The sequence below is a fragment of the Nomascus leucogenys genome, chromosome 13, assembly GCF_006542625.1.
Source record: "Nomascus leucogenys isolate Asia chromosome 13, Asia_NLE_v1, whole genome shotgun sequence".
NCBI lineage: Eukaryota > Metazoa > Chordata > Mammalia > Primates > Hylobatidae > Nomascus > Nomascus leucogenys.
In genome coordinates, this window is record NC_044393.1 from 66,289,918 (window position 1) to 66,313,113 (window position 23,196).

At 42.0% G+C, this 23,196-nt stretch overlaps 1 protein-coding gene across 11 annotated transcripts in view; it reads left to right on the forward strand.

The window, feature by feature from the left end:
* ST7 (suppression of tumorigenicity 7) overlaps nucleotides 1-15,507 on the forward strand; it is a 277,885-nt gene extending 262,378 nt beyond the window's left edge. For 9 of the 11 annotated variants that reach the window (XM_030826518.1, XM_003261232.3, XM_012512204.2 and 6 more), the window contains 3 exons: nucleotides 4,408-4,500; nucleotides 7,252-7,391; nucleotides 15,090-15,433. In XM_030826518.1, coding sequence (XP_030682378.1) covers nucleotides 4,408-4,500; nucleotides 7,252-7,391; nucleotides 15,090-15,185 — 329 coding nt within the window. In that variant the 3' untranslated portion in view covers nucleotides 15,186-15,433. Of the gene's footprint in view, nucleotides 1-4,407; nucleotides 4,501-7,251; nucleotides 7,392-8,185 lie in introns of all 11 variants that reach the window. The other 2 variants (XM_012512205.2, XM_012512207.2) reach the window with 1 other exon arrangement.
* The last annotated feature ends 7,689 nt before the right edge of the window (nucleotides 15,508-23,196 follow it).

A 23,196-nucleotide genomic window follows, 5' to 3' on the forward strand; every position in this document is an offset into this window, starting at 1 on the left:
CCAATAGCCAGACCCCAGATACTGCCCAGTAGAACCAACTTGCTCCTTTCCTTTATTCGGTCTTGGTGAATGGCTATCATATGGGTCCACCTGAGTTTTTAAAAAGTAATATTCTGTCTCTTCTTGATTGTATGTTTATTCATTCGTTACTTTATTCAACAAACATTTATTGAGTCCCTCCTTTGTGCCAGGCATTGGGTTGAGGAGATCAAGATAAATAAGAATCTAAAATGCTTTGGGAGGAATGTGTGTGTGTGTGTGTGTGTGTGTGTGTGTGTGTGTGTGTGTACAGTGTATATAAGCAAAAAATACACACATACACCCCATATCAGATAGATAGTAGTGCTTGTATCCACACTATCTATCATGACAGCAGGAACTGAGTATTAGAGTGGTGAGGGTCACGAAGAAGTTAGTGAGTCTGCTGTAAGACCCTAGAATTTCAGAGTAGAACATCATTTAATCCAACTAAGGGAAAGTGTTTTTCCCAAGGCCATACAATTAGGTAGTGAAAGCATGTGGATCACAACCCAGCCTTTTGACATTTGAATTTGCTTTATTGCTGCACCCAAATGCCTCACTAAAAACAGATGGCCTTCGTGGCTGGTTAGCTACATTGAACTTAAAAATAAGGACACGAAATTTGCAATTTGGTGATAATTTCCTGTTCTATCACTTGCATTTCTAATTATTAACAAACAAGCAGAATTTTTACTTATAAACTAGAGTATGACCTGACAGAGAAAGTAGGAACTTTAGGTTTAATAGAGAGGGATATGGGGGAAAGAGAAACCCAACCTTTATTGAGCAGCCAGGCACTATATGTGGATGCCTTGACCTCTGCTGTTACACTTAGTTCCTTTACCAGCCTTTTGAGGCCTGTGGTATTCTCATTTTACAGATGAAGAGACAGGCACACAGATTAACAACCCACCCAAAGTCATATGCTAGTGAGCCTAGGCAGGTCCTGCTCATCCTTTAGATGCCACTTTGGCTGCTCCTCGATTATGTACACACAGCACCATGACTCCCTTGGAGGTGTTCATCACCGTGGGAACCTTTGCTGTTACTTTCATGATTGGATCCTGCTTCTGGCACTTGGTGGTGAGCTCCGTGAGGGCAGGGGCAGTGTGTGCTGGACTCACCTTTGTGTGCTTGTCACATAAGAAGCCACTTACCTTTTGACAAGCAACTGATTATAAGAAGTAGAGCTGGGATTCAAACTCAGTTCCCTCTGTTACAAATAATCTGTATAAAATTATCTAAGATACTCTTAGATTGATTACATTCTATCCTTGCCTATCCAGTAGGTACAGTAAGAAGAGGTCATTAGAAGTCATTGGGAAAATCAGGAATTAACTTGTTCATGTATCCATCCTTTTGTCATTTCTTTGGTTCTGTTTATTTTTCCCCCCAGTATCAATTGAGAATCTCTGATGGAAACAGCACTGATAGACTTGGAACCTAGAAAATGTGTCTGGTCAGGGATAGAAGAAGGCAGCCTTGTGCCGCAGACTTGATTGTGAAGGCATGATCTGTTCTTTCACTAATCCTCAGTTTCATTTTGACCCTTCAGCAAATGCACAACCAAAATCAAGGTAGGGGAAGGGATGGCACACAGAAGAAAGTGCAGAAATATCATTTATATACCATGTATTCACTCTGAGTGGCCTAACTTTTTTGTTTTGTTTTTAACCCAATACATGTGTATTTTTAATTCCTCCGAAATTTGTGTTTTCTTAAGGATTTTTAGGTCTGTATTCATTCATAAAATAGATCTGTTCAAATGACCTTTTTCTATTCTTATTAGCACCACCAAATCAACGTGTTTTTAATACTTAGATTCGCAAAATTTCTGGACATTTGGCAAAAGGCACAAGACTGTCATGGAGCAGTTGCATGTCTTAGCAGTGAAAGGGACCAGGAGGTGGGAGGTGACGCTGGCAAGGCTTGTGCAGTGCCTCTCCCGGCCTCTCTCCGGACCTCCCCTGCTTATCTCACACTTGACTGGGCCCTGCACTGCAGGGTGGGTAAAGGATAGAATTGCAAGCAGAAATTGTATTTGCTTTTGTTTAGTGAAGCCAAAAGCCTTAATATTATTTTATGAGCTCAATGCAAATGGCAACTGACATGAGAGAGGTTTTAAGAGCACCATAAGCATCTATATAATCATGGGGGTGGAGGGCAATCTGGGAAGAGCGTGTGAGTGGGTGAGTGGCTGTGTGTACACATGCACTGTTTTTAAAGTTGTATTGTGTCTCTAACCTCCCCAAAAAAGACCAGAACCAATTAGAAAAAGGAAAAGGCCAACTTGTCGCACAAAATTCTGTATGCATGCCAAATATTGGAGTGAAAAACATGTAGCATTTGACTGAAAAGACACCAACCAACCATTAGATTTCTATGGTTGAACACTCTCAAGATCTTGCACTCGTGTATTTCATTTAAAAAAATTACTCCCTGAAGTGCAAACTGACTTCAATTTTGAATAAAATTTAGCATTCAAATTTATAGCCACTTCGAAAACTGAGGGTTTATTTATATCATATGAACTTGAACAGATACCTAATTACAGCAACCCAGCAGCCCTTTGCACATGGAGAATCTGGATTTGAAAAAAAAAAAAAAAAAAAAAAAACAAAACTTCCCACGTAGGTTTTTCCACATTTTTCAGATGCTTTTGTAGCAGCCATCATTTATGGGAAATGGCATTAAAATCCTGCCATAATGTAGTTTAAGTTTAAATTCAGTGATTCCCAGAAGAGATTTTAGTGTATCTTATAAAGGCACTAAAAGGCTTATTTTTGTTTTTGTTTGTTTTTGTGGGGGGCGTTTTGTTCTCTTGAAAGTCTGGTTCTAATGAGAGAGATGTTGGTTCCTTGGAATGATCTTTGTGTGTTAACAACCTGTGCAAGGAACTCCTCTCTTGCTTGTTCTAGCGGGCAAAAGTCATCTTTGTTTGCGTGCAAGAAAAGGTCTGATTGAACTAGGGTGAGCCTTTCATTTTAAGCAGAGTTAAAGTCTGGGGTGTTTTTAATGTTTTAATCTCTGTTTAAGAGGTTTCTGTTATGAGAGGAAAATTGATAACATTTTTACCTCAGCAAACTGCCAGCAAACTGGCTCTGCTCTAATCCCACATTTATAGTGATTTATATTCTCCGTGGCAATGTGCTGTAACCTCAGAGTGATACCACTGCGGTGTAGATTGACTGCATTCCAAATGCTGGAATCACATACATAATGTTTTTACTTTTAAATAATATTCAGACACCAGAATAAATACCATATGTGCACTGATGCTGGTTACAATGGAACCTTGTCATTTCTTGTGAGGGAGAACATTCTTTGTTTCTGATTCCTGTTTGAAATAAGTATGCAAAAGATAAATATGTACATTGACAGCATTTTGAGAAGGCTCTGGTAGTTACACAGCTGAGGATGTAGCTATGAGTCCTTGAAATGTATCATTTAAAACTAAAAATATTGCTGCATGTTGCCACCATCCCTCACTAACATACATGAAGGCAAGGATTGTTATCTGACATTCCCAGAGTAGGGTAGACCTTTTATATTTTATATCTACAGCAGGCTGTAGTAAGAGGACATCTGTTGAAGAAAAATTACCTCCATGAGTACTGTTCGTAGAACAGTGAGGCTAACATGCCGATGACATTGTAACAGAGAGAGTAACACACTTGATCATGGGAAAGGATGGATTGATTGGAAAGCCATAATTCAGTGTGAGCCCTAATGTCATCTGATGCTACAAAAGCAGAATTTAGGTGGCCTAACGTCATCAAAATACAGATAATCTCTCCAGATCAATTTTCCCACATGATATTTAAGATTTAAACTTTTAATAAAGTTTAGAAACACCTCCCGAGTTATACATTTTTAGATTTTTGTTTTTATTCATCTTGATTGGAATTCAAATCCACTTAAACAGTATTTTTTAAGTCAACTTGGTAGAATGCCTTTCATATTTGTACATCTATACAAACTCCAACAAGTCGATCCACATTTGCTTCTTGGGGAAGCATTTTAATCCACGTTTGCATGATTACTATTTGTTTAGCTATATTGAATTAGTGCCCATAACATTTTAATAATATTTAGTAGATGATGAAACCCTGGGCATTGATACTGATGGCTTCCCAACCCCTCTGCACCTCTGTCTCCACCCAGTTTTGTGAGGTTTGCCCAGAATATATAGTGTGAGATGAATGTGTGAGTAATACATCATAATTTATCTCTGACATTTCATCTGGCACATAGCTTGGTGGGGTAAGCCTTGCCTCCTTTGTAGAAGCGTTCCCTGTTATAAAAATGCTCAAACGCCCCTTTTTGCAGTTGGGAAATTATAACACAAGCATTGGACATCTCTGACATATTTTTTCTCCTTTTCAGCTTTTCGGATGATCCCTTATCCGTTGGAAAAGGGGCACCTATTTTATCCTTACCCGATCTGTACAGAGACAGCAGACCGAGAGCTGCTTCCGTGTAAGTCTCACCTCTCTTCAAGCCAGTGAGGCTGTGTGGTGAAAGGTGGGGATTGGAAGAGGTGGGAATATCAATGTTTAGAATGTTCCTTGTCTTTTATTACTTTTCTCCAAACCCCTGTCCTTGTTTGATAGCATATGTATTAAAGTGAATTATGTGAGTGGGTTTGGCTTCCTGTTCCTCCAAGTCTCTCCAAATTTATCAAAGGGAAAGATGCCAAAGGATTGAAATGTAGCTGAAGAAACCCTATGTACTGATTGGCCTGAGCACAGAGACCCCTGGTTTGGGCTGGTATCTGCTGGGCTGGTCCATTGTGAGGCTTCTGCCTGGGCTCTTCAGCTGGACAGATGTGGTCTGCACAGACCGGAGTTTGAAGAGGAGCTGCTGACTGAGAGGGAGCTGTGCATGAGTCATGGGTGGGAGGCCAGCACCAGGAAGCTGGCACCACGGCCAGATGTGGAGTTGTGGGGCAGGGCAGTGTGCTCTGTGGTGAGGCTGTGCTCTGGCCAGAGAGATTTCCCGTGAGCACCTCGTGGGTTGCATGTAGTGGCTCGGAGTACCGTGTGCAGAGCACACATGTAGTCTCAGCACTGTATGAAAGCACACAAAAGAAAACCCTGCCCTCGACTACCTTACACTGCTAGCAGTCTAATGACCCGTACCACATGTGGAAAATATTATTTTGCTTTGCCGTAATACAACATTGTTTTGACAATTCAGGCTAAATGGTTATTATCAAATCATACTATGTACAAGGATCATGTCAGACTCTTCATGTGGCCCTGGCTTAGTATATATTTTTCTCCCTCAGATAGTAAGCTCCAAATTTTAGCTCTTCTCCCTTCTCTGTCCTCTCTCCTGCCATCTCTGCCCCTTCACCAGCCCCAGTTGTATCAATATCTTATAGCTGTAACATATAAGTACTTTCCCCAGAGAAACAGTGTAACCTTAAAGCCCTGGGTGCATAGTAAATTTCCAAACACCAGCATCATCAAGCCAGTCATGAATCTCCAGCATGGTGGGATCTGGGTGCAGAACTCAATAGCTGTCATCAGATTGAGGTAGCAGGAGGTGCTCACTTGCCTCCTTGCCGGCCAGACCCAGTGCGAGATTTGTTACTCAGGGAACTGGGAGATCCCCGTGATGTGTTTCTCACCGTTCGAGTTTGATTGTGAAAAGAGTCTGGTGCCTCACACATTAGATTTGATTTCAGAAATCCTCACCGTGGGCCCATAGTTTACCTTTTGACTCCCCCTTCAGGGAGATCCTTGTTAAGTTTCGGTCTTCTGGTAAGAAAGGCAGTTTTCTGAAAAGTACAATGTTTTTCAATGTTTTAATCGAGTCCAATTAAGTTTCCATGGGGATAGATTAGTTATTAGAACAAGATTACAGTTCTTAAGAGAAACCTTATAGGGATAATCTTTATAAGCCCGAAATAGAAAATTATGGCTCACATTAATTGAATGCAGTGCTCCAAGTCTGGTCTCCCTCCAAAATCTTTTTTGGTTGGATGTTGAGGGTGAGGATATGAAGAAGGTAGGTTGTTTTAAGTGCTACCCATAATTTGCACATTAAAAGTATAATTATAGCCACACGAGGCCCTGAGCACACTTGCTCCGTGTGTTTGAATCCCAGCAGGTTGACCTACCTGGATGTAGTATGCATATTTGTCTGCATGGAGTTCCTCCTGGATCCCCTCCACCCTCAGTATTCAACTTTGTGGATTACTGTTGAGGACTCTGAGGAACAGGAGCTGAACGGTAGAGAAAAGGCCTCTAGATCTTGTATTCCCTGAGGACCATGGAGCCCCCTGGTCCTGTTGGTTAGAGCGGGCTGTTTCTCACGTGCAGTTTCACAGCCTCTCCCCCAGCACCCCCAGCACCCCCAGCATGTGGCTCTTTCTCCTCCTGCAGGCCAGCCCCATGGATCCGGGCAGTCTCTCAGGCAGCCTCATCATGAGCACAGAGGAGGCGATTCTCTTGACCTTTGTACCACAGCTTTTTGGTTTTCCCAAACCCAGTGTTTGAAATATAATATAAAAATTATAGAGGGCACTCTAAAGAGCACCAGCTTTTCTTGTTTTTTGATGATTGTTGGAAGTGTATTCGTCATCAAGAGTCTCGTACAATTGTGCCAGATAACCCTAGCAGCCTTGACCTTCCCTCCTTGCAGTTTGAATAGACCTACATGTGAGGTCCTCGCTGGATATCTCTCTATGAGGGTGGCACCCCCCACTGACATACTTAGAGGGTGCCAGGAAAAAATACAGGAGAAACTAGTATCATCTCGTTATAATGATTTTTAAAATACAGGAAGGAAAAAATATAGACGGGACGCATTTTTTCCCTGTATGCTCGATTTTGGATTTTCCAGGTTTTGTACAATGAACACGTGTTTTGTAATTTGAGTAAAGTTTCATTGTTTTAGCTGTGTTTGCTTTTGAGAAAAAAATACTATACATTAGGCATAGGCGGTGCTCCTCTTCCCTCCCATGAAGGCGTGACACCCCCAAATTAGCCCCCTCCTGCCTCAACTTAGAGTGCTGAAGGCTGGACGGAGACTTGCGACCAGCAGATGGGCCTCCAAAGGCTGGGTCAGATGTTGGGTATGGTTTGTCAGGTGTGCTATTTTTTCATTTCCAATAGGCTTCCAACTCTTTCCCAAGCTCTGGAGTCAGTGCTGCCATATAGACCTTCCCTGAGAATGCATTTTACTCTAGCCCTGATATTTCCCTTTTGGTCTTCTCCACAGCTTTCCATGAAGTCTCAGTTTACCCAAAGAAGGAGCTTCCCTTCTTTATTCTCTTTACTGCTGGATTATGTTCCTTCACAGCCATGCTGGCCCTCCTGACACATCAGTTCCCGGAACTTATGGGGGTCTTCGCAAAAGCTGTGAGTGTTTGCCTAGAGGGAGGCCTCGGGGAATGGACGGGGAAAGCCAAGGGAAGCAGCGTAAGAAGAAATGGGGTTGCCTTGCAGAAATGGACATGAGCCTGCAAAGATCATTGCTCACCATTTAATTTTCGTGATCATCAATGGAATCAAAGCGTTAAGGGTCAAATGAGAAAGTGCAGGTTGTTACTGCACGCCTTGCCTCATTTCACAACAAATTCTCAGCAGTTTCCAAAAAATGCAGGCGGTCCAAAAGCACGGAATGATTTAGGAAATCCTAGCAAATGAAAAATGTGTGGGAAATTACTCAGTTTTCTATAAATTTAATGACATTATTTCTAATCGTTGGATATTGTGGGTCTTTCCTTAGTGAAGGATGAGATTTACATTTTCAAAGATGATTTAAATAATTTTTTTAATGGCTGCAAAGCCTTGTCTTGTTTAAGGAATGAACAGAGGGTGTAAAGGGCTTATTAAGAAGTAAACTGAAATGACATTTAGAAATATGGAAATCCATTAAGAGTCTTTAAGGAGCTTGGGGAGAGGAGCTTTAATAAGAAAAGCCATTTGCATTGACAGCCAAGAACCATTGTTTCTTTGTTGAAAACTGACCATTTCAACCTACACATGCAGTTGAGGATAAGTTTACTGATCTTGCCACAGATAAGTTTCAAACAGAAGGAACAAGGAAAACAGTATCAATTGTTTCCCTGGAACTCCATTCAGATTTCAAGGCGAGTGCAATCAGAAAGGATGATTTCTAACTTGGCTGGGTTGATTTAATCCCTTTCCAGATGATTGACATTTTCTGCTCGGCAGAGTTCAGGGACTGGAATTGCAAGAGTATTTTCATGTGTGTTGAAGATGAACTGGAAATCCCTCCGGCACCTCAATCTCAACATTTTCAAAACTGAACTCATCACTCTTCTTCCCCCACCACCAAAACTGCTCCTCTTCCTGTATTCCTGACCTCCGCCATCCACCCCATTGCTCAAGCCAGAAACTCGGCAGCCCTTCCAAACTCTTCCCTCTCTCACTCCCCACATCCCATCTGTCTCAGCCTTCACAGTCTGTCAGTTCTAACCTCCTAAGCAACTAGGCCTTCAGTAAATGTGATTCACCTCTTCTTTCCCTCCTTTTCCCAAAGCATCCCTCTTAGTCTAGGTCCTTGTTATTTCTTGCCCGAACTCCTGCCGTAGTCTTAACTGGTCCCCTTGCTTCCTGTCTTATCCTCCACCAGTCTTTCTTTTATACTGACACAAGAATGGTCTTTCTGAATTGCACATCTGAGCATGTCACTTTCCTGCTTAAATTTCTCTAGTGGTTTCCCACTGACTTCAGATCAAGTCCCAGCTGTTCAGCATGGCATCCAAGGCTCTTTATGATCTGGCCCTTGCTTACCTCTCAGCCTTAGTTCTCCCAACTCTTGCACAGTCACTGCTCTTCAGCCATAGTGGATCACTCACCATTCCCAGATGCACCGGGCTCTCGCACACCTCTGCGCCTTTGCATGTGCTGTTTGCTGTGCGTGGAATGCCCTTCACTGTCACCACCCTGCTCATCCACTCTACTAATGCCTCTTCATTCTTTTGTACTCAGCTTTCTTTAAAGTTCTTCTAAGCTGAGTTAGGTGTCTGTCCTTTATGATCCCGCAGTATTCCATGAATACGTATATTCTCACATTTATTGTACTGTATTATAATTGTTGAAAACTTGTCTGTCCCATTTAGAATGTGAGCTCCTTGAGAGCAGAATGGTGTCTTCTTTATCTCTGTATCCCCAAGGCTTTGCACAGTGCCTTGCCCATAGTAGGTTTTCAATAAATGATTATTAAATAAATAATAAATGGTAGTGGTCTCTGCAGAAAGAATCAATGGAAAAATCAGATACAGCTTAGCATTTTTTTTTCTCTTCTTGTATACTTATAATCATAGCCTCTTTGAGTTGAAAGGGACCTGAAGCAAATTGCCTTTAACAGCAACCCTGAGTGGAGGTCACCTAGACTCATCTTGAATACTTTCAGTGATGGGGCACTCACATATTTATAAACGTCAAAGCCCATTTGATTATTGGATGACTCAGAACTTTTCCTTGTACTGTAAAAATCTGCCTCCCTTTGGTTTCCACTTATTCCTATTCTATAGTGAGGGTACACCAAACAGCCCTCCTTCCTCTTGCAAATTCTTAGGACAGCTCACTCATTCATGGCCACCTCTAACCAACTACTTGCTTTTTCCTCCAGGTAGAATATCTTACATTTCCTTAAGTCTTCTGTGCATGACATGATTTCTACACCCATTATCACCCATATTGCTGCCTTGGATGTTCCTTAGTTTATGGGCCTATACTACTTGTTATTTTCTTCTACTCCCTAGCCAATCTCTGAGTAAAAGTAGTTGCCAAAACTCTGAGTAGAGTGTGACTTAGTAAAATTTAAAATAAGAATATATTTACATTAAACAATTATTGCTCTTTTATGTTTTCTGTTTTTCTGTTAAACATTTGTAGAGCATATTTGTAAAAATATGTCATTAGTGCAGTATTCTTCATTAAACTAACTGTAATAGCACTTGGTGGGAGTTGTGAATCAGTAGAGATTCCCAGCCTTCAGTCTGTGTATTCACCTGGCTGCACCACCAGAAATCCAAAATCTTGAGTATTAGCAGGAGGAATCTGTATTTTTCACAAAGCCCCTAGCATATTCTGAGGATGGAGATTGAGGGCATTCTCCCGTCTCCTTCCAGGGACACTGCTTGGAAAGCTGAACCTTCAAGCAGCCACTTGCAGCTGCATGGTGTGCCGTCAGAGCTGTTCAGGTGGAAGCTTTTCAGGAATCAGTGATTTCCCTGGCTGTACCTTGGAATCATCGAAAAACTTAAAAGTTACTGAGGCCTGTCCCCACAACCCGAACTTTCTTGGTCTGGGGTCAGCATGGGCAACTCAGTTGTCAAGCACTCCCCTGGTGATGCGGATGTACAACCAGTGTATTGAATGGAATGAATAATTGCCTGAGCCTGCTTTAACCAGCAAGGGGATTGGGAATGCAGAGGAAGGATAGTGACTAGAATACACCTGGGTGTTCTCTAGGACTGGCCGTACAGCTGTGCTTCCAGAGTATCGGAGAGGGGTGTTCATTAAGGATGCGGGACAGGACTCCACTCGCCTCATTTCATGTTTTCAAAGCTTTGGTTTTGAGTATAGCATCAAATGATTGAATAAAATATAAATCTGCCTTTAGGGTCCTCATATTTTCTGCTCTACCAAGGTGTGGTAGTTTGGTCAGCTCCCCATAGTTTTCAAATGTACTTTAGATAAGTTTGCATTTCAACCTCTATCTGGAGAATCACATTTATCTTGCCCTTCATTAAGGTCTAGCAGTTTCCAAAACGTCTGTAGAGACTGTATGGGGAAGGAAGATGGATGGCCTGAATGAGACAAGCCCCTTCTCCCGCCGCCTCCTCGACCTGCCCCCAGAGTCTTCTCTGCATCTTCACCCTGGTCGCTTCATCAGGCCCCTCCTGAAGCTCCCACCCCACACCCCACACCCCACACCCCGCAGGTTATCGCAACTGCCCTAGAGGCTGCCTGCGACCATTTGCAGCTTGTGAAAGTGATTTTCTAAGCCCTTTGCTGAGATAATGTCCCTGGGACAATGACCTTTAGTAGATGCAGAGAGATTGCACTGCCACCCCCAGCTGCTGGCTTGGGAACTCCCCAGCGTGTTTACATGGTGACCATGATGTGCAGCCCATAAGGAAGCCCACAGGGAAGCGTGAACCACTGGGAAACTGGAAAAAGCAGCTTCCACTGGCATTTCCCCCTAATCTAATCTACCTCAGTGATTTAGGACTAACTCTTCCTAGCATGTTTAGTTACAAAGATAAGCTTGCACATATAAATACGTTATCATTCCAAACCCACCTCCTCACAGAATGTGGGAAGGTCAGGATTCTGACCCCTCTGTCTTTCCTTCTCTAGTCTCTCTCCTTCTCCGAGACTGAGCCTCTTGATTTCTGACTCTCATGTTCACTTATAGGCCTCGTCCTCTTTGAAGCCTGATATTGATTACCGTGAAATGTCAATTGTCTGATTGCAGTAGGGCACCTGGAAGTTATTCAGATAAGCAGAGGCGTTTTGAATGTTAATGAAGCCTGTTGGGAGCCGTGACCTTCTAAGTGATGGTGTTTCAGGAAAAGGAAGATCAGGCAATTGAAATGTCATTCTCTTTTTTTTACTAGCTCAGTTTCTTTTTCTCACCACGAGACACTCATTGAATCCTGGGGCATTTTGATTAAAGATATGACCATGTATCTCTGCCCTCTGGACAGTTTTAGACATCGAGATAAATAGGCCGTTCCAGGTTTTCTTGGTGTTGCTCATTCAGGCTTAACTTTTCAGCAGTAAATTTCCCCCTAAGTCAAGTGAAAACTGCTGTTTCTCCTGGTATATGGGTTGGGTCTCCAGCTAAAAAATATTGACTAATTTTCAAACATGCACAGAAATACAACTGAGCATCCCAAGCAAGTCTGCACCTCCAGACATTTTAAAAAAATATCTCCTGATGGAGCTTTTATTTGGTTATGAAGTGAAAGGGCTTAGCAGCTTCAGAAACCTCACTACGTTGTCCCTTCCTTGCAGGTATGGGATGGAAGGCATGTTGTGGGGGAAGGTGGCTTAGTAATGAAGGGAGCACATCTCAACTGGGGCTCGTGAGAGAGTAAATTAGGCCCTCTAGGAAAAAGTTCAAGGGAGTCTTTGTGAATTCTCCCAAGGATGGAACATTCTAGATAGGAGGGATAGAAGCAAATCATTCTATACATTGGAAGCATTGGGGCTTCGTATTCTTGTGGAACCTTGTTGAGAAGGGCAGGTGTCATCCAGGAAAGGAGGGACCACTGTACTTTGCTGTGCAGCATGGGGAAAAGGGAGCATTTATGGACATCAAACAGGGTGAAACTTTCCTCTTGATTTTCAGAGGCTTCACTTTTGTGCTTTTTATCCAAGTCAGGTTAGTGCCCAAAACAAAGCAAACAAATAAACAAAGGCCTTTATTTTAAGCCAACATTGTAACATCTCCATTCATTCTGCAGCTCAAGGTGAGGCTCCCCGAGGTCCCCAAATTTTAGTGTGTGTGAAACGCCCAGAGTACAGACTTTGAGCGATGCCTGTTATCTAGCTGCGCTGGCTCATGTTCAGCAGTTGCAACAGCTCCATGGCTGCAATGGCTCAATATTCAGCAGTTCCTTCCCCACTCAACCACAACTTCAACAGTTCTAAATCTGTTTTTGGCCAAGTCTTCAGGATATAACTTTGCCAGCAATATCACCTTGTTTATTAAGCCCTATCTTCCACCACCTGTCAGAATCTCAGACCACTGTAACACTTTAGCTCCTCTTTATGGAGTTGAGCATTATAGACAGATGCTGTGGTTTGTGGAGCCTTGGTGGTCTCTGATTATATATGTGTCTGTGTATGTAGATATACATATATGCAGACGTATATAATTATGTTTGCACACATATTATGTGTGCATTTCCTATCATGTTGGGTGAATGCAATCAGTAGACTTGCTCCATATTATCCTCTTATAACTAGGATTTTACAAATGCTTTCAGAGTAATTGGGCAGTAATTGCTCATTCCCAGGCCCATTGTCTCCCATGATGCCTTCCAACTGCATTCATGAGTGCTCCCAGTCCAGCTCTAAACTGAAAAAGATAGGCCATCTATTCCGTAGGGTGGTTCTGTGCGCTCAACAAAGGATAATTTCAGAAGATTATCAGAAATTGCCATGTACCTGGCATCCGCTTGAGGACGGCACCGTCTCCTCTTTGCTCAAGCACTGACATGGCTGCCTGTTTCTTAACTGCAGATCCAACCTGACCCGCAGGGCCCTCCCCAGTATCCTTCTAGCCACTTTTGAACTCTATTTCTTCTAACTATCCTAGCTAAACTGAACCATTTACTACCTTCTGGTCATACTGTTGCTTTTCCGTTTCTCTTCTGGCTGTTTATTGAGCCTGGAGGGCCCACCCTGCTCCTATTTCTTCCTTTACCATCCTTATTCCATCTCTTTCTTTTGATATTCCAAGCATCCACTGGAGTCCATTTCACTTGCCTCTTTCTCAAGAGTATTTCTGCTCCTTTCAACAGAATGGATTCTCTCCCTTTTCCAACCAATCCCAGTGCTTTATTTGGGCCTCTATTCTGATTGCCATCACAGCCTATCTGGGTATTAGTTTGCTCTGTCCACATCTTCGTGGACCCCTCCATCACTGGGCTTTGAGCTTCCTGACAGTGGGAGTTTGGTTTTGTCCTACACCCCTTTATATTTCACCCAGCACTTAAGTGCCTTACTAAATAAATACATTTAATTGGTGTAAAACACAGATTGGAGAAGGATCCCAAATTTTATGCTGTCTTGATTTTGCATTATATGGATCTCACATTTGATGATCTGGCTATAATGTGTTGCAGGCCTTCCCAGTGTGTGTTCTACTGGTCCAAAAACAAAACAAAACAACAGGACAGATTCTGGGTCAGCAAATTTGGGAAACTTGCCCACCATACGTCTTCTCGAAGACCCACAGTCCACAGAACATTTACCTAGTAAAGGAGCCTGATTTAACTTCACTAAATATACTAAATTTGCTTGACTTCAGAACTATGATCCCCTCTGCATTATATACACACACGCTGCACTACACTTCTATGAGAAATTCTTGGTAGTGCAGATGGTGCTGTGTAATGGACAAGGGCTTAGGAAAAAGGGCTCCACAGTACAAGAACCAGGTGTTGAACCCCAGTGAGACAATACCTGGGTTCTGAGCAGAGAGAGGGCAATGAAACCATCCCAACAACTCTCTCTTCCCTGACTGGGATAGGGCACCTCTTCTGCCGGATGCTGGATGGGGTGTCGAATGAAGCTGATTCTTCACAAGAACAGAATTAGAATGGATTTGAGAATATTTTAATAAGTGTCTCATGTGAAGCACTTGGCTTTCTTAAAAGACACAGCTAATGAGCTTTATTCTCTACATGAAAAGCAGAAAGAAATTTAGTAACCAAATGAAAGAGTTCCCAGAGGTGCAATCGGAACAGCCCCTCTTAACAAGGATCTGTCCTCCATGGAATAGCCGGTTTGCCACCTTCTCCCAGGGTCCCAGGCATGCTGCTAAACACGTGGCTCAGAAAGGAGCCCAGGCTGGTGTTTGGGAGGCAGTAGGATTGCAAAGAAATTCATACACAACACACTTGACCTGTAAAATTGCCATTTCCATTTAAAGTGAGCTCTACACCCAGCTAGATGAGCAGCTGGTCTAAGTTGTCACCATTTTTTAACTCTTGTGCCCACTTGCCACTAATCTGTCATTCCTGTTTGACGACATCAGTCATCTGCATGGCAGCTGGCAGATGCTAAAGGCTAGCAGGAAGACCTCAGGACTGTGGGCCACCTGTCAGGGGAGTGAGGGGGCTGTCAGCTGACACTTCTCCCCCTTATCTAACAGTGCTGGGGCCAAAGACTGGAATGCAGGTTTGACCATCAGCTGATGTTTCCTGTAAACATAAAGATGAAACAGTCGCCTTTTGAGACTTTCGTAATGCAGAGACTTAAGCTGCAAGCGTGGGTGGAGAGGTTTGTTTTATAGTCTTGAACAAGGTTTCTGCTGACTTCTGTGTCTGTCTGGTTTCTTTGCAGTTCCTCAGCACTTTGTTTGCCCCCTTAAACTTTGTCATGGAGAAAGTGGAGAGCATCCTCCCATCCAGTCTGTGGCACCAGCTAACACGGATCTGAGAGAAGCCCCGTCCTCCATTCACCTCACCCGCCGCTGCCACCGTCTCCTCCGTGCCAACTCCTTGTGGACCGCAAGAAAGCATGACTTTGAAAAAGGGAAGCCATTCCGAGATTTTAAAATGTTCATGGAGTATTCCATATTAAAAGCTGTTTTTGTTGTACAAAATTCACTGATGTTCAGTTCTATTTTATTTTGCCTTCAGAAAAGAAGAAGAAAGTCAAAAATAAAACTTTTGTGTATTGCAGCAGTCATTTGTATCCTCCTGTGTCTTCCAACCCTAAAATTGTTGATGTCCCAAATAAACCTTTGGGTTTACCTTGAGTTTCCTGGGAACCTGGATCTGCTGAATGCCACATCATGGTTTCTGTGCTGATGGAACACATCTCAGCAGGCCCTGAGAACCCCTTATAGGCAGAGGCTTGGAAAATGGAATCTGTTGGGTTCAACAGGACCATCATTGTCAAGCCGAAACTGTCCTTCTAGGCCAAATGCACAGAAAAAGCTCACAAGAGGAATCCCTGGAAGCATGAATGAAGCAAAATGTGTGTGCCATGGCAGGTTGTTCCGGTTCAGAGACTACTTACTGAATAGTGTTCAACACTGTAGTTCCAGGAATCATTTTGGTTTTGCTGTTTGAAAACTTCTTGTGAGAAAACTCCTGATAAGAAGCCGCAGACCCAACAGTCTGTGGTAGAACCTGACCAGTTTACTGTCATTGTCATTTTTAAAATGTTTTCTCATAAGGGTACTTTTAAATTTTTTATCATGTTTGCATTCCTGAAGCTTCAGTGTGAGCATTCTTTGAGTATTTTAGTGATCTGAACCAAAGTGATCATTTGTCCTCACCACCTTTAAAAGCTTTCCATATGATTCATATCTTGCTTAGCATCTGGCTTTACTTAAGCAAAAAAAAAAAAAAAAGAAAAAAAAATAAATAAACTTGAATCCTCTATCTGAAGTGAAAAGTACCACTATTTAAAATCTCACTCCAGTGCCTAAAAACAAAGGGCCTGTCCTTCATGTAGCTTGTTTTTCCCCTTATTGAGAATCTGAAGTCTTTCCCCACTAGTGTTAAAATAAGCAGCATTTGGGGAAAGCACCCGGCCACATCTCCTTCCCAGGGGATCTTCCTGCTGGCCCCAAGAGCATAGTCAGGTGGGCAGGTAACATTTAGGTGCACAAGGGCTTTTTATGCTTTTGGCAAACCCTTCTTTGTACCTACTTTGTACAAAGCCCCAGTGGGATATGTAGCTAGCTCTGGCTCTTAAAGGAAGTATCTCATAAGAGCTTGAACTCCATGTACACACACCAGTAGCACTGCTCTTGATGGCAGGGGCCAGGTCTATCTTGTGGATATCTGCTCTTGATGGCAGGGGCCAGGTCTATCTTGTGGATATCTGCTCTTGATGGCAGGGGCCAGGTCTATCTTGTGGATATCTGCTCTTGATGGCAGGGGCCAGGTCTATCTTGTGGATATCTGCTCTTGATGGCAGGGGCCAGGTCTATCTTGTGGATATCTGCTCTTGGTGGCAGGGGCCAGGTCTATCTTGTGGATATCTGCTCTTGGTGGCAGGGGCCAGGTCTATCTTGTGGATATCTGCTCTTGGTGGCAGGGGCCAGGTCTATCTTGTGGATATCTGCTCTTGGTGGCAGGGGCCAGGTCTATCTTGTGGATATCTGCTCTTGGTGGCAGGGGCCAGGTCTATCTTGTGGATATCTGCTCTTGGTGGCAGGGGCCAGGTCTATCTTGTGGATATCTGCTCTTGGTGGCAGGGGCCAGGTCTATCTTGTGGATATCTGCTCTTGGTGGCAGGGGCCAGGTCTATCTTGTGGATATCTGCTCTTGGTGGCAGGGGCCAGGTCTGTCTCTTTCCCTCTTCTTCCTCAACATAAAGGGGATGTGCAAGTGATTTCTTGGATGAATTGATGCGATACGTGATAGGTACAAATAACCTTTGACCCATATTCAGAGGAGGAAGATGGGTTCTGGCTGAGAAGGACCAGGGAAGGCTTAGAAATGTAATTTTGAGCCAGAAGAAAAAGTGATGAGAATCTGATTATTTGATAGATGAAGAAACCAAAGTCCAAAGTCGACCTACCCAAGTTGGGACTCCAGATTTGGATAATCCTTGAATGAAGGTTTAAGAGCTCATAGGCAGTGGGAAGTGGAAATGCCCAAAGACATCGTTGTTAGAAACCCCAAGTTTTCTGTAATCCCAGCAATTTAGGAGGCCAGGTCAAGAGGATTATTTGAGCCCAGAAGTTCAAGACCAGCCTGAGCAACATAGTAAGACCTGATCTCCACAAAAAAAAAAATTTTAATTAGGTGAGCATGGTGGCATGTGCCTGTAGTCCCAGCTACTTGGAAGGCTGAGGTGGGAGGATCACTTGGGCCCAGGAGATCGAGGCTGCAGTGATCCCTGATTACACTCCAGCCTGGGTGACAAAGTGAGACCGTGTCTCAAAAGAAAAAAAAAAAGTTGCAGAAAATACAGCAAAGATATGGAAGATAAGGATTTTAAAGTGCCTAATGAATTTAATAGTTCGGATTTTAGAGCCATTTCATGGAGAGGTGAGGCTTTAAGGGGTAGGAGGAGTTAATGGGAAGTGCAAATGGAAAAAAGATGGTGACAGATGTAGACACAATCAGATGACAGATGTGGATAATACTGTTGAAGGAAATGACAGGGTGAGTAATATTGTTGAAGGAAATGAGTCCATTGGCTAATAGGAGTGTATTAGTCTATTCGTGTATTGCTATATAGAAATATCTGGGACTGAGTAATTTATAAGAAAAGAGGTTTAATTGGCTCACGATTCTGTCGGCTGTACAGGAAGCAGCAGCATCTGCTTCTGGGGAAGCCTCAGGAGGCTTCCAATCATGGCAGAAGGTGAAGTGGGGACAGGCACATCACATGGTGAAAGCAAGAGCAACAGAGAGAAAGTGAGGGGGAGGCGCCACATGCTTTTTTCTTTTTTCTTTTTTCTTTTTTTGAGACGGAGTCTCGCTCTGTCGCCCAGGCTGGAGTGCGGTGGCATGATCTCGGCTCACGGCAAGCTCCATCTCCCGGGTTCACGCTGTTCTCCTGCGTCAGCCTCTCGAGTAGCTGGGAGTACAGGCGTCTGCCACCTCGCCCAGCTAATTTTTTGTATTTTTAGTAGAGATGGGGTTTCATCGCGTTAGCCAGGAGGGTCTCGATCTCCTGACGTCGTGATTCGCCCGCCTCGGCCTCACGAAGTGCTGGAATTACAGACGTGCGCCACGGCGCCCGGCCCACATGCTTTTAAATGACCAGAATCACTATCAGACAGCACCAAGCCATGAGGGATCCGCTCCCATGATCCAAACACCTCTCACCAGGCCCACCTCCAGCACTGGGGATTACAGCTCAACATCAGATTTGGATAGGGACAAATATCCAAACTTTATCAAGGGCTAATCAGGTGAGGAGAGAGACACCTTCCCTGAACTTGAGAGAAGCAAATGATGTGAACTTCCTAGACCTTGCACCTTATGACCCGGAGTCAAGACCCCCTCCTCAACTACTCTGCTCAACTGTTGAGCCCACTCACAACTCACACTAGCAATTCTCACCTCCCCAGTCCTGGCTGCCAGGGAGGTTGCTGTTTTCCCAGGTCTTGCCTTGTTTTGCTGCCCCTGAGGACAAGCATTAAGGCTCTCTTCTTTTTAAATCATTTAATGCAAATATGTGGAGAGGTAGAGCAAGAGCAACTCAAATAACACAGTCGAAGTTTTAAAGATGATTGTTTATATATCGTTCTTACACTTCCCGACCAAGGTCCATGGTTCCTGACTTCTTACACAGATGGCAACTGGAATCCAGGTTGTCTTCTGCCTTCTGCTTTGATTTCTATATGAGGGTGCATCAAAATCCATTCTGATGGGCTTTCCTTTATAAAGACCCTTCCTTCCAGCAGGACAGTAAGTGTTCCTTAGTCTCAACTTACGCGTGTGTGTTGGAATACAAATGTAAACATTCTAAATTAAATATCAGCAAATGCAGTCTAGCAATGGATACAGGAAATAAAACAATATGACCAGATAGAATGATCTGCCAGTTTGGTTTTTCTTTTAAACTTTGTGATACGGTTGGGATTTGTGTCCCCACCCAAATTGTAATCCTCAATATTGGAGGTGGGGCCTGGTGCTGGTGACTGGATCTTGGGGGCAGATTTTTCCCTTTGGTGGTGTTTTCGTGATAGTGAATTCTCATGAGATCTGGTCGTTTAAAAATGTGTGGCACCTTCCCGCTCTCTCTTCCTCCTGCTCCAGCCATGAGAAGTACTTCCTGGCTCCCCCTTCACCTTCCACCATGATTATAAGTTTCCTGTGGCCTGCCCAGAAGCCAAGCAGAAGCCACTATGCTTCTTGTATAGTCTGCAGAACTGTGAGCCAATTAAACCTCTTTTCTTTATAAATTATCTAGTGTCAGATATTTCTTTATGGCAATGGGAGAATGGACAAATACACTTCTTTTATCAGTACTTACCAGCATCGAAATTATTATGGCTTTATAAAAGAATTGAGAAGACCAGGCTCTGTGGCTCATACCAGTAATCCCAGCACTTCGAGAGGCTGAAGCAGGAGAATTTCTTGTGCCCAGGAGTTTGCAATCAGCCTGGGCAAGCATAGTAAGGCTACAAAATAAAACATAAAACATTTAAAAATTTTAGCTGGGTGTGGTGATGTGCACCTATAGTCCGAGCTACTTGGGAGGCTGAGGTGGGACAGGTTCCTTGAGCCCAGGCATTGGAGGCTGCAGCGTCCTATGATTGCACCATTGTACTCCAGCCTGGGTGACAGAGGGAGACTCAGTCTCTAAAAATGTTTTTAAAAAGAATTGAGAAGCTTTCCATATTTTCATATGGCCTGAAATAAACACTGACATTATCTGCCCTTACAGGATTAGGGAAAAGACATGAAACATCTGATTTTCAGGCACTAATGGTGGATTTTTAAACTTTTTTTAATTTTTAATTTTTGTGGGTACATAGGTGTATATGTTTATGGGGTACATGAGATGTTTGATACAGGCATGCGCTGCATAGTAATCATGGAAAATGGGGTATCCATCCCCTCAGGTATTTATCCTTTGTGTTACAAACAATCAAATTATAGTCTTTTAGTTGTTAGTTATTTTTAAATGTACAATTAAGTTATTATTGACTACAGTAGTCACCCTGTTGTGCTATCAAGTAGTAGGTTTATCCATTCTTTCTATTTTTTTGGTATCCATTTACCATCTCCACCTTCTCCCTCAAACCCCCACTACCCTTCCCAGCCTCTGGTAACCATTCTTTTACTCTGTATGTCCGTGAGTTCAATTGTTTTCATTTTTAGATCCCACAAATAAGTGAGAATACATGATGTTTGTCTTTCTGTGTCTGGCTTATTTCACTTAACATTAATGGCCTCCAGTTCCATCCATGTTGTTGCAAATGATGGAATCTCATTCAATTTTATGGCTGAATAGTACTTTATCATGTACAAGTAACACATTTTCTTTATTCATTCATCTGTTGATAGACACGTAGGTTGCTTCTAAATCTTAGCTATTTTGAACAGTACTGCAACAAACATGAGAGTGCAGATATCTCTTTGATATACTGATTTCCTTTCTTTTGGGTATATGCCCAGCAATGGGATTGTTAGTTTATATGGTAGCTCTATTTTAAGTTTTTTGAGGAACCTCCAAATGGTTCTCCTTAGTGGATATTCTAATTTACATTCCCACCAACAGTGTACAAGGGTCCCCTTTTCTCCACATCCTCACCAGCATTTGTTGTTGCCTGTCTTTTGGATATAAGCCATTTTAACTGGGGTGAGGTGATATCTCATTGTAGTTTGGACTTGCATTTCTCTGATGATCAGTGATGTTGAGCACCTTTTCATATGCCTGCTTGCAATTTGTATGTCTTCTTTTCAGAAATGTCTATTCAAATCTTTTGCCCATTTTTTGATCGGGTTATTAGGTTTTTTTTCCTATAGAGCTGTTTGAGCTTTTTATATATTCTGGTTATTAATCTGTTGTCAGATGGGTAGTTTGCAAATACTTTTCCCATTCTGTGGGTTGTCTCTTCATTTTGTTGATTGTTTTCTTTGCTGTGCAGAAGCTTTTTAACTTGACGTGATTCCATTTGTCCATTTTTGCTTTGGTTACCTGTGCTTGTGGGGTATTGCCAAAGAAATATTTGCCCAGACCAATGTCCTAGAGACTTTCTCCAACGTTTTCTTGTAGTAGTTTCGTAGTTTGAGGTCTTAGATTTAAGTCCTTAATCCATTTTGGTTTGATTTTTCTATATGGCAAGAGATAGGGGTCAAGTTTCATTTTTCTGCATATGGATATCTAGTGTTCCCAGCGCCATTTATTGAAGAGACTGTCTTTTCCCCAGTGTATGTTCTTGGCACATTTGTTGAAAATGAGTTCACTCTAGGTGTATAAATTTGTTTCTGGGTTCTCTATTCTGTTCCATTGGTCTATGTGTCTGTTTTTATGCCGGTACCATGCTGTTTTGGTTACTATAGCTCTGCAGTATCATTTGAAGTCAGGTAATGTGATTCCTTTAGTTTTATTCTTTTTGCTTAGGATAGCCTTGGTTGTTCTGGGTCTTTTGTGGTTCCATATAAATTTTAGGATGTTTTTTCTATGTCTGTGAAGAACATCGTTGATATTCTGATAGGGATTGCATTGAATCCATAGATTGCTTTGGGTAGTATGGACATTTTAACAATATTGATTCTTCTAATCCATAAACATGGAATATCTTTCCATTTTTGATGTCCTTTTCAATTTCTTTCATTGGTATTTTATAGTTTTCATTATAGAGATCTTTGACTTCTTTGGTTAATTCCTAGGAATTTATTATAATTTTATTTCTGCCTACTGTAAGTGGGATTACTTTTCTGAACTCTTTTTTACATTGTTCACTGTTGGCATATAGAAATGCTACTTATTTTTGTATGCTTATATTGTATCCTGCAACTTTACTGAATTTGTTTATCAGTTCTGCTTTTTTGGTGGAGTCTTTAGGTTTTTCCAAACATAAGATCGTATCATTTTCAAACAAAGATAATTTCACTTCTTCTTTCCAATTTTGGATGCCCTTCATTTCTTTGTTTGATTGTTCCAGCTAGGACTCCCAGTACTATGTTGAATAACAGTGGTGAAAGTGGGCATCTTCATCATGTTCCAGATCTTAGAGGAAGGGCTTTCAGTTTTTCCCCATTCAGTATGATACTATCTATGGGTCTTTTGTATATGGCTATTAATGTTGAGGTATCTCCCTTCTATATCCAGTTTTTTGAGGGTTTAATGGTTGGTTTTTGAGCACTTTTTTTTTTTACTGTCTTCTGTGGTGATCAGTGTATGCAAATTTTTCACTTCTTTTTATGTTCAGTTGATTGTATACTTACATAGGAAATAATGCATTCAAATGTGTTGAATGCATTATTCACAGAGTGACAGGGGTTCATAATTTATATATTTAATTTCATCTGTATTTGTAGTTATTTTTCTTTTCTCATTTCTAATTTTCTATAATTTTGCTCTTTTCTCCTTTTAATCAGCCTCACATGATTTATCTATTTTGTTCTTTCAAAGAAACAAGTTCTTTATTTACTAATTATTTCAACCATTCTTTTTGCCATATATTTTATTTTTCAGCTTTCATCTATGTATTTATTCTTCCTAGTTGCTCTTTTTTAATAAGAATTATAATTTTTCTAATTTCCTTAAGTGAATAATTGGTTCATTTTTATTTTATTTCTCAAAGGCAGGTTCTTAAACCAATCAATTCTTCTCTGAGTGTAGCTTTCTTGTCTTGTACATTTTGCTATTAAAGTGTTCTCCTTGTCGTTCTTTTATAGAAATTTAGAAATTTCTGTTTTGGCTTCTTTTTGTTTAGGAGTGACCACTTTTGGACATTTAATAGTAATTGGTTCTCCATTATTGACTTCAGTGAGTTTATTTTTGATGTAACTGCAATATC